At 45.6% G+C, this 11,394-nt stretch overlaps 1 protein-coding gene across 1 annotated transcript; it reads right to left on the bottom strand.

The window, feature by feature from the left end:
* Positions 1–87: 87 nt before the first annotated feature.
* LOC103777339 (histone-lysine N-methyltransferase SETD7-like) lies at positions 88–11,261 on the bottom strand (the record flags this gene model as incomplete). Its single annotated transcript, XM_008944891.1, has 5 exons — positions 11,175–11,261; positions 10,776–10,869; positions 6,666–6,795; positions 2,041–2,242; positions 88–277 (listed from the first exon to the last, which is right to left on the bottom strand). Coding segments are annotated over exons 1-5 (703 nt in total), but the record flags the coding sequence as incomplete, so codon positions are not given.
* Positions 11,262–11,394: the final 133 nt, after the last annotated feature.

The following is an 11,394-nucleotide window of genomic DNA, read 5'->3' as shown; positions in this document are numbered from 1 at the left end:
GTCTAACAGGGAACATCACAGAAACCAGGCTGTTTGCAGAGAAAAGCTGGCAGCCAGAATACCAGTTTCTGTGTTAGCTGAACTTACTGCCTGGTACTACTTCAAACTGAGGTTTCCCATCCTCTGCAGAAGTCAGAGTTGCCAGTTTTGCTTCTATCATTTCTCCATCTATGAACCTTCCATAATATGCAGTCTTCCCATCAGGGTACACATAGGCTATCTTCTCTCCAGTCATCTCCCCCTCTTCATTTACTTCTCCCACAAGGCTGCCTCCATCCTGAAAGCAGAGGGAAGAAAGAAAAGGCAGAGCATTTAGTTATACCTTAATATCTTCAGTAAATGAAAAAGAGTTTCCCCAGTATTTTAAAGAGGCAATCTAAGCTACAGCAAGTTCAGATGTGAGATCATGAAAATGAGTGCAAACACTGACACATGAAGAAGCTGGGTGAAGTCATTCCAGCCAGATAAAACTGACAAAAGAAATGAACAGGGTTTTCTGCCTTGTCTGAAATAGGCAAAAGTCTTTCCTCCTGTGTGACAAAAATATTGAGTTTCAATTGGCAAAATTTTTATGTGAACAGTCTGTGACCTAAGGTTTACACATTTTAGCCCTGGGCTCTGCCATCTGTGACCTGCCTGCAGCTCAGGTTAGGTCAGTTTACAGAATTGCAGGATGAGATGCACAGATTAGCACAAGTCTAAGTACTTGTTTCAAAAAGGACAAGGAAACATCTTCAAATAATGCCCTGGAGCAAAGCCAGCAGGTATGATGTGGAAACAGACTGATTTAGATCAAGATCACTGCACACAGACCCTGTTTCAGAGTGGCACCATTTTGTTCAACTCAAAGGAGGAAAGAGCTTCAAACACACCACAGTGATGCAGAGTGAACCCCAGGTTTGGGTACAAATGTGTGCATACAGCATCATGCACAGACCCATGCAGAAACAATTGCTTCCATGGCAAACATTTTTGTGAAACACCTTGCATGTTTTACTCTGGCAAGATGGTAACAACAAAAAACCTCCAAATATCCACATTTCCTGAAGGTACAGCAACATTTTGTCAGCTGGAAGATGAAAGGGGGACGTATGACCTGAAGGGTCAGCTGTGTGTATTTTACACACTGGCACTGAAAAAATGCTACTTGTTGGGCAGTGTACACTAAGCTTTTGTTGATTCTAACACTTGCTTAATGGCAATAGTGAAAAACAGTAAATAAAATGAACAGCCAATGGTGAGCATCTGAAATGCATCTGCAGCTAAGGCACGTGCAATACACAGCATAGAAATAGGCTGGGTTTTGACCAGCAGCTTAACCACATGCAGATGTTTCCCTCTCCTCAGCACAAGGTCAAGATTGAGAGGTTCAGCTCTGGAGTGTTGTGTAAGCTAAGATTTTAAAATTTTACATTACAAAAAATTATGGTGCAACCATTATTGTCCTAACTAGCACGGTTATAAAAGCACACCAAAAATTTCTCCAGAATTTTCCAGAGGAATATCTGTTTATGAAGAATCAGAAGGATAAAATTCTGGCTTGCTTTATGAGCAAAGCACTCTGTCCACACTCCAGTCAGAGGCACAGCTCTCACACCAGCTACATCTGACTTGCTGGGTGAAGCCAGATTCACAACATACCCTTCAGGAACAGTCTCCCCTCCTAGTTAATAAGAGCAGCAGGTTGCAGTAGCTTTCATGGCTCCCATTCTCCTCACCTGCAGTCAGCACTAATGACAGAATCACCAGCCCACCCTTCCCAAGGAGATAAAAATGCACTTCCAAGGGCCTGGGTACCCTTGAAGATGAAAATACTGGAGGCATGTTGCCTGCCTTGCTGAATCCTGCCTGCTGGGCAAACATTCAACACTGAAAAAGTTTAACTGTATGTTGGGACTACCTGATATCAGAACACAGAGATTTGTGTGTGTTGACTTTTGGATAGCTGGGTCATGGTGGGTTTTCTGTTTCATCTGGGGAGAAAAGAGAGCTGCATAGTGGCACTACCCTGCCATGAGGAGAGCAAGTGGCCAGGCTTACCAGGTAGTAAATCCAACAGAGCCCATGTCTAATGTTGTCCTTGTACTGCCCCTTGAATATCAGCCGCCCGTCGCTGTCGTACTCCTGGGCTGGCCCATTCAGCTCCCCATCCACGTAGGTGCCGTGGAGGACAACTCCATCCTCATAAGTGTAGATCCCCTGGCCTTGGAGGGCGTCATCAACGTAGTACCCTTCCAGGGTGCTGGTAAAGAGAGACAGAGAACAGCAGTGGAAGATTATTCACTTCTTTAAGAGGTGAACCCAAAGCCTCGACAGGAGGCACAGCACAACCCTGTTCCTCTGCTCATCATTCAACATATTCCTGAGAGCCTGAGGGGAAACCTTTGAGAAAGTCAGGTCCTAGGAGATGGTAACAGTTGATGCCTGGTTTTCTGAGTACCCTACAACCCTCCCCAAAACACCCACTGCCCCTACAAGCAGCTTTTCCTCACTTTCTCAGCAGCCTCTCTCCCAGAGCCTCTCTCTTTGTGGGGCAGAGCTATGCTATCTTTGAAAGCCAAGATGAAAAACAGAAACTTTTTTTCCTGTGGCTCTCCAGAGGCAGGGAAGAACTTGCCCTGGCTTTTCAGCAGGGTGCGCTGCACGGGCACAGCAGCACTCAGCCAAATGACATCACTCAGCCTCTTTCATCGGCTGGGGTAGCAAATGACAGCTGCACACAGACCCTCCTGGGCAAAGAAGAAATGATTGCTCAAGCAGGCTATTCTCACGTTAGGATTTTCTACCTCCTCTGTCTGGATTTTTACTGACATCCCTCTGGTGAGATGAAAATGAACTGTCGTAGAGGTGGACTGCAACCTGCCACCAGGTCTGTGTTGGCTCCCTAGCCACACACTTCACAGCACCTGCACCAGGTCTGCTAAAAGCACTGTCATTTCCCAGGTATTTCTGTTAAAATGGAGCACAGCCTGCCAAACAGAACGAGTGCTGCACGTGGGTTTGAACAAAGAAGCATTTCACTTCAGCTCTGTCTTGCAAACCCTTCAAAAGGGGCACAGTAACAGCCCACAACCTGCTTCCCTTCCTTCCTTTAAAGGAAGGCTGCTGAGAGAAACTGCAAAGAATGAAAGTGTAACTGTAGAAGAGGATCTAGTCAGTTATTTCTTTCTCAGGTTAGAACTAGACTGAGGAAATACAATCTGTTTACCTTTCACCCCAGCATATTTAGCTAACAGTGAGCTACAGCACAGGTACTTCCCCTGCAAAATTCTTTTTGTGATGCAGATGTGTAAGGTGTAAGCCCAAACAGATCTGAGAGCACACAACTTTGTTTTACAAAACCTTACAAACACAGTTTTCAAGAGTTGCAGCAGTAATGTTTTCTCAGAATTAGCCTTCTGGTTCCTAAAGCTTCACTCTGTTTTTATGTAACTTTGGCAAGGTGGTTGAGGTTTCCACGGGGCAATACACTACAGTGAAAGCCTCAATGCACAGCAGGTGCAGGGCAGGAAGGGGCAAGAAGGCTGCTTTACTTTTCAGTCAGATGGATTTCTTGAGCCAGGTTGCTACAGAGCTGCAGACAGCTGCAGCACCACATCTGCTGTGCTGAGGAAACCACCAGAAACCCATGCACTGAACTGACTATAAGTGATACCACTTTCTCCTCTGGTTTATCACAGATCATCGTGGCTGGCACCACACTAGAGTCCACATGTAGTACTGCTCGTTAAAAGAAGCAGCCACCCTCAGTTTATGTAATAAAAGAGACCAAAAAAAAAAGTCTTAAATGATATTAAGTGAAGTTATCAAGTTGCTAAATTACAACAGTGCTTCAGGATTTGAAAAAAGAAGAATTTTGTTTTACTGTAACTCAAATCTCTGTTTTCCTTCATTTTATTAAGCTCCAAACAATGTTCAAAAGATCCACCTCTTTCTACTCTCATATCATCTAAGGAAATGAAAAGAAAGATAGCCAAAGAAGGAATTCCATGTCTATCAATCTTGCCTAAAATGTTAGGTTCTGTAAAACTTTTATACTTCAGTTTTTGAGTTATTTCCATGCCTCTCCCTCCTCTCTCTCTCTTTAAGGTCTCAAAGAATGGTGTCTGCAGCCAGGCACAATACTTGCAATTATGACCTGAGCAGCACGAGGAGGAATAAACAGCTTCTGTGTCTTGCATGAACAAAATCCTGCTAACACAAACCCTGAGCCAGCTGATAATTCTCCAGCTTGCTTCTCACATTATCATATCTGTGATAATGTGAAGTTTCACTGAAGTTAGGATTCATCAGAGGTACTGTGTTGCAATTATCCACCAGGCCTAGAGAGGATCTAGGATATCCACTACCTAAAAAATAAGCCAGTGGTAAGAGTTGGGGGAAATACTGCAATATGCTTCCAGGGATTGTGTTATATCCACAGACCCTGATCCATTCATCCCTCACCCCCTACCTCCCACCTTTCCCTCTATATGGGAACACTGAAAAGATTTTCTTAAAAGCAATACTGTTTTCTTAAAAGCACCCCTGCAAGTGTTGGCACCATCAGCTCAAGTGCATGATCCAAAACAGGGAGTATGTCAGAAGTGAAACTTCTCTCTCCCCAGGAATATGTTGGGTTTTGTTGCATTTTTGGAGGGGGAGGAAAAAAACAACCAATACTTCACTCCAGTTTTCCACTCCCTTAAATAACCAACAAGAAGGGGGCAGCTATTCCAGTAAAGGGAAACGTTTTCACTGAGACAAACAAGGCAGCCAGGCAGCCAGTCCTATTTCCCAGCACCCAAAAATGAGAATGCTTACTGTGCTGCCAGTCCCGTGTCTGACAGGACCCAACCATTCCCAAACAACAGACCTACAGCAGCTCAGCTGTCAGCCTCTGCCAGCAGCCTGGGGGGAAACAGATCCAGGAATGCTGAAAGCAGCTCGCTCACTGCCCTGGAGCACCCAGCACTGTAAGGGGAGAGGTGTCTGGAGAACTTCTGGGGTTCATTTCTCTTCTTTATAAACACTCAGCCTTGCCTATGGCACAGCTCATGGAAACAGCACATCCTGTTTCATGCCAGGCCATTCTTCCTGCAACACATCATGACACCTGAACCATGGGCTTCAGAGAGCAACTGACTAGCTGGGTGTAGCCAGGGAAATCCCAACCTCTTTAGTGACTGGAGTCACTGCCCCAATAAGGCTGCTTTGGCTAAATTAAAATAAGCTTATGGCCGTTTATAAAAAGATCCCATTTTCCAAAACCACTTTACAGACTGGTTTTGTATATTTTCATTCTGCCAGGTCCTGAAGTCATCCAGTAGCCAGCTACTCCATTTCTTTAAGGGTGACAAATTATTTCTTTTTTTGAAGAAAAGAAAGAGCTGGCAATGCTGAAGTGGTACAGCCCTGGCTCAGCAGCAGCCTGAGGTCTCCCACAGAGCACTGCCTGTACCCTGGATGACTTGGAGCAGCCCTACAAACAAAATAGTGGGTCAGTTTCTCTGACTGTACAACCAGCCACTGCTCTGCTGAGATCATCAACCAGCACAGAAGCATTATGTACGTGTGCCCATAGAGATGCTGGCTGCCAACTTCAAAAAAAAAAAAGGCTATTTTACAGAGGTCAGCTGCTGGGCAGTACTGATTTTCAGTTACTCACACAAGATTTAATAAGCCCATTACCAACAGTGGGGATTTTTCTTCATCCAAGCTTAGAGGCCAGATCACTTTCTGCAGAACTGAATGAATATATTATCTTCCTCATAAAAAAAAAAAAAAACCATGATCTTCAATATGAAACAACTGCAAATGCAAGTACAGACAAGGAGCTGACTCACTGAGACAGCACAATACCTCTGCTCCTGCTCAGAAGTTCACTGAGCAGGAGGAGAGGAGAGGAGACCCAGCACGACTGCCAGTTTAACAGCTGCTATTCATAGTGCCCCCGACAGCTGCAAAGCCATGAAGAATCCTGTCATTTTGTACATCTGCTGCTCCTCTGGGTGAAGTTCTGAGCAACTGCAGAGAAAGGCTGCAACTGGGGCAAGACATACAAGGTGTTTATAATGAAGACCTGAGAAGAAAACACCTGCCTAGGCACAGACCAGCCCACTGCACTGTCACACCTCCCAGTGAAGAGAGGGGCAATGACAGTAGGGGCTTTTCTGAAAGCAAATCAGGCCACAGGCAACTTGTGGAGGATTAGCCAGGGCTCAGAATGAAACCATGTTGAACTCAATCCTTTAACCACTGAACAATTTCCAAGACCAAGCATAGGGTAAGCCTCTCTGCCAAGGTCCTACATTGGTGCATGAGGTCTGGCACAGACAGCAAGACAAAGAATCCCACCTGTGGTTATGGACTTGAACTCTATAGTCCAAGTCATTGTCAGCATGGTTTCTAAAAGCTCCAAACACCTCCCAGTTCTTATGGTCTCTAACTAGTTTACAGTGCAAAAAGAGCTCACACCACTGCATTGTCCCACCAGGACACAACTCCAGGCAAAAACTCCAAGCCTACAAAGGTATGGCTACAGCAGCAGCAGAGGAAACCTTCCAGCCACAGTTTGCAGTGAGAAAGCTTATCCACAAACTCAGCAGCATACAATAAGCATAGATCAGTTTTGTATCACTGCAAGCAGGAGACACAACACAGAGGAAAAACCAAAAAGTATCTACCTGCCATCAAAAAAGAAGAACTTGCCACGGCCATTCTTTTCACCATGCACAAAGTTTCCTTCAAATCTGTCTGTTGATGAATAGGTGACAGTACAGAATCCATGTGGCAATCCATCATCATCTAGATGACCTGAAATAAAATCCAGAAAAAGAAAACAAACCAAAAGAAGACATTAAATGTTATATAAAATTGCAAACCTGTTCTGATTACATAGATGCTTGAAATGCAGCAGCTCCCTGGTACAAAACAGTAATCTGCATCAAAACATTTATGTGAGGAACAGTGATCAGAGGCTCAGTGCAACTGAGGTCTGTACTTGTGTAACACACTCCACTTACAATAGAAAAGGTCAGGATGAAAGAAAAGGGATGAGAGTCAGGAGAGAGAAGAGGGATGAATAAGCAAAAAGGCATGTTTCTAAAAGAAACGAGGTTCACAGTACTCTCACTTGCATTAATATATGTCTTCAAAAATATAATCATTCTTGCAGTAAAATATGTATTTCCTGGTGAGAACAGACTAGATTTAGACTTCAAGTGACTGAGTAAGAAAAGGTTTTTTTCTTTTGATAAATACACCTCTTAGAACAATGTGGGTGTGTCACCTCCTAGCTATATCCACAGGCATTTAAAGAAATAAAAGCATCTGATGTCTATAATACTATTCCCTTGCAACACATCAGGCAGCTTGCTATTTCCTCTTTCAAACACTGCTCTCCAGTGCCCATCTGATGTGCTCCCATCCCATTCCCCTTCCTAGCCACATCTGTTGCACACGGGGAAAGCAGAGGGACTTTCCTTGGATCCTCTGCTGCACGGGTCTGTGTTTTACAGAACACAACCAGCCACCTCTGATGAAGTTAAAGCACAACAAGGCTCCTACCCCATCTCCTGTCTGCCTCTTCAAAGCGAAAAGGAAATGGAAGAAGAGTGTTTTTAAACAGCTGTCATTGCCTGGTGTACCAGAGGGACATGGGAGCCCTCAGGGCTGCGTTAGCAGAGCATTGCTCCCACTGCAGAAGATGCTCCAGCTCAGCAGGCTGCTCTCAGCACAGACACCCCAGCTGCAGGTGGAACAACCTCCCATCATGAGGCTTTATCAGGTATTCATTTTGCACGAAAACTGACCACTAAATAAAAGCTATGGTGTATATTTAAGTTCTCCAACGTTTCTAAATAAACCCTGACCTCTGATCCCCTGTCTCTGGGTGAGGCATACAAAGCCTATTAGAGATGAGACACAGCTCACATATCCACTTCCACAGGCTTTGGATCCAGCTCTTCCCTCACCAAACCTGCCCTAACCTGAAAAGGTTCAACACACAGATGGAGAGGCAGAAACAAACTCCAGTGTGAGGGGCAGCAAGGACAGCCCAGGCTGATGGAGGCAACGAGAGGCACTTCAGCATTGCCAAACCTGGAGTCCTAGAGAGGAATCAGCTGTGCAGACACCAGTGGGAAAAGCCCACCACCCACGTAGCTTCAGAAGCCCATCTAGTCATGCCCCAATTGCAACAGGTCCTCAGGGTTCTGTGGGGACAAAGGTACCTGGCAGGCACATGCACACCCACACCTTCTCCTCACATCACCATAAGCATCCTTGGGATGCTTCACATCCCCTCAGGGACATCCCAGAGAGGGCATGGTAAGGATGTGGGGCAGCACCTTGTTAAGAAGTCCTCTCCTATGAGGCACATCACCTGCCCATGCCTTTTAACACCAGAATGATTGCCAGAAGAATGCCACATAGCACTGGATACTTCGTTAGAACAGATTCCCAAACTTTTGGCTATCTCAAAGTGAAATTTGATTTAAAAAAAGAAAGAAAAAGGAGAGACAAAGATAGAGAAATGACAAAAAGACCTAAGTGAGTGTTCCTCAAAGTAAGCAAGGAAGGCTGTGCAGGTTTATTACTCATCTCCTGCACCTCATATATTGAGTATGGAAATCCACCCCAAAAGGAATACCAGAGAAAATACTGGTGAGATACCTAAAACCATCTAAAAGCCAAGATTCCCTCTTTCTCCCTTCCCATTCACACTCCACAAAGTTTCTCTTGCACCTGCTCTGGCACTTGGCAGAAAATTCTTCCCTTGGCTGTTTCGTGGCTGTTTCAGGGGGAGAAGAGAGGCTTTTCCCCTCCCATTCAGTTGGGACACCTCTTTTAGCAGGAGGGAAAAGTTTTAGCAGTTACATCAATTCAGCTAAAAGGTCAGTGACATTTCTGGTGTGGACAGCTCTTTTAGAACAAACCCAACTATGTCAACATTTATGATTGTAACTAGAAGTTTCCCTTTCATCCGTATGGGAAGAGAATACTGGTGTAAATTAAACCCTAAACAGTCACTATAGGAGCAAAACGTTTATCAAACACTTGCACTGATACATTACACTGCTAAACAACCAACCAAACCCCACCAAAACAACAAACCCCAAACCTGCAACTTCGTTCTCTGTGAGTATTCAGTTCTGACAAGATTTTGCTGGAATGCAAAGCCCAACACAAAAGCTGCTGTGCTGGCACCCAGCACGCATGCCAGGACCTCTGCACAGCAGGATACAGGCTGCCCCAGAGATTTAAATGGCCAGCTTTGATCCCATGCCCTCTACAGAGTCTTAATCTCAGCCACAGAACAAAGAATCCAATTCTTCTAATATTTTCCTCCACTGAAAAACACCTAAATAATATCCCCCACCTCACCAAAACAAGAGACAACCAGTTTCTCTAAGTCAATAGGGGGAAAAAAGGCAATTTCAACTTTAATTACATAGATGCAACTTTTCCTGTATGTCTGTGGCCTTAGGCTCTGATTCTGTTCCAGATTAAGCCAATGGAAAAAATCCACATTATTTCAGTGGGAGCAAAGCAGAGTGCTCCGTTTCCCTTTCTTGCCTCTTTCCTTCTTTTGTAAAAACAAACCCAAAATGCCTACACATATTTTTTAAATTACTGCAAAACCTCACTTTTGTCACTTCTTTAAGGGTCACCAAGCTCTCCTCTTGAGCTCAGGCTTTTCAAGGAAAGGAATTACACTAACAGGGGCTAGTTCACAAGGCAGCACAATGGGGTCACTTACCAAAATCACTGATGTACACAACCCAAAGATGAAAAGCCTTTACTGTCAGGATCACTTCTACTTGACAGAAGACATCCAGTGTGCATCATCAATAAGATTCTGGCCGCAAAGATGCCAGATGGATGTTTTAGGAATAATAATAATAATAAACAAATCCCTCCTCCCCTTATAGAAAAAAGAGTGCTGATTTGCTGATTTTGGTTGTATTTCTACTTCCTTTGGACAAGTGCAAAAACACCCAGCAATCCTATTCACCCTGATGTACACAACCCAAAGATGAAAAGCCTTTACTGTCAGGATCACTACAACTTGACAGAAGACATCCAGTGTGCATCATCAATAAGATTCTGGCCGCAAAGATGCCAGATGGATGTTTTAGGAAGAATAATAATAATAAACAAATCCCTCCTCCCCTTACAGAAAAAAAAAAGAGTGCCGATTTGCTGATTTTCGTTGTATTTCTACTTCCTTTGGGCAAGTGCAAAAACACCCAGCAATTCTATTCACCCCCAAACAGCACCCTGCTTCTCTGCCACGCAGAAAAACACAGATTTTCATACATGCTGCTGAATAACATGCTTTAAAAACTTGTTTCCTTAGCCCACAGGAGCAGTAAGGAAATCCACGACATGGCAGAGTGCTTTACCTGTGATATAAGGATCAAACCCATGACTCTGCCCAAGACATGATTATAACCCACAGATTTGAGGAGTGGGGAGGGAAGGGAGGGGAAAAGCATCAGCCAGGGCACAGGGCACATACCACCCGTGGCACCCTGCCTTTGCAGACTCTCACAACACAGCTCCTCTCTGGCTCTGTCACCACATACCTCCACAATAAATCCAGATCCCAGCAGCAGCTGCTTAGCTCGCATCTGTTGCTGGTTAGTCTAAGCTGCCGTGCTCAATGTCTTCTCCAGAGCAACGTGCTGGAGGCCTAATCCTCCTGCCACAAGATACAACCAGCCCAGCACCGGAGCACGGCGATCACCCGCGTTGTGCCACGGGCAGCTCTTACTTTGCTTAACCCCGACCAGTGGAGAACGCAGGATTGCTCTTTTCTTGCCACGGTTTCCACTCGTTGTGCCTTCCAGAGGCTCCTGCCTGCGTTTCCAAACTCTTGGGGGTCTGGAGACAAGAAGGCGGGCACAGCAGGGGGTGTACCCGCCTAGGAGACAGGCTGCCCCGGCTCCTTCCTCCAGCTGCCCTTCCCCTCTCCACGGGCACTGCCCCTCGCTGCCAGGGCGCCAGCCGCGGGCAGGGGCACCCCCATGCTCCAGCCAGCTCTGGAGGAGCCGGCCGGGCTCCCGCAGGAGGGACTGCTCCTTCACTAGCCTTGACACCCTGCTCACAGGCAACAGACCTCAGTAATCATTCCTAACCGTGCTGCCTGAAAGCTTTTAGGGTTTTTTTTCCAAGCGTTCTGCTTGTACCTTCTCTGGGATAAACAATAAGTAGTTTCGGGTAACAACTTCAGGAGATTTCACGCGGAGGCTTCTAAAAATCCCGATCCCCGGCATCACGGCTGGACTCGGTGTTCTTAAACGGCCTTTCCAACCTACCCGGCTCTATGACTCAGAGCCCGAATCTAACGGACGCGGCTTCCAGGGGCCGCGGTCTGCGCCCGCTCGGCACCCCGGGGCAGCCCAGCCC

Source organism: Merops nubicus, unplaced genomic scaffold (assembly GCF_000691845.1).
Source record: "Merops nubicus isolate BGI_N331 unplaced genomic scaffold, ASM69184v1 scaffold28097, whole genome shotgun sequence".
In the NCBI taxonomy this organism is placed as follows: domain Eukaryota; kingdom Metazoa; phylum Chordata; class Aves; order Coraciiformes; family Meropidae; genus Merops; species Merops nubicus.
The sequence above is the reverse complement of the archived record's forward strand: the minus strand, read 5'-3'. Positions and strand labels throughout refer to the sequence as shown.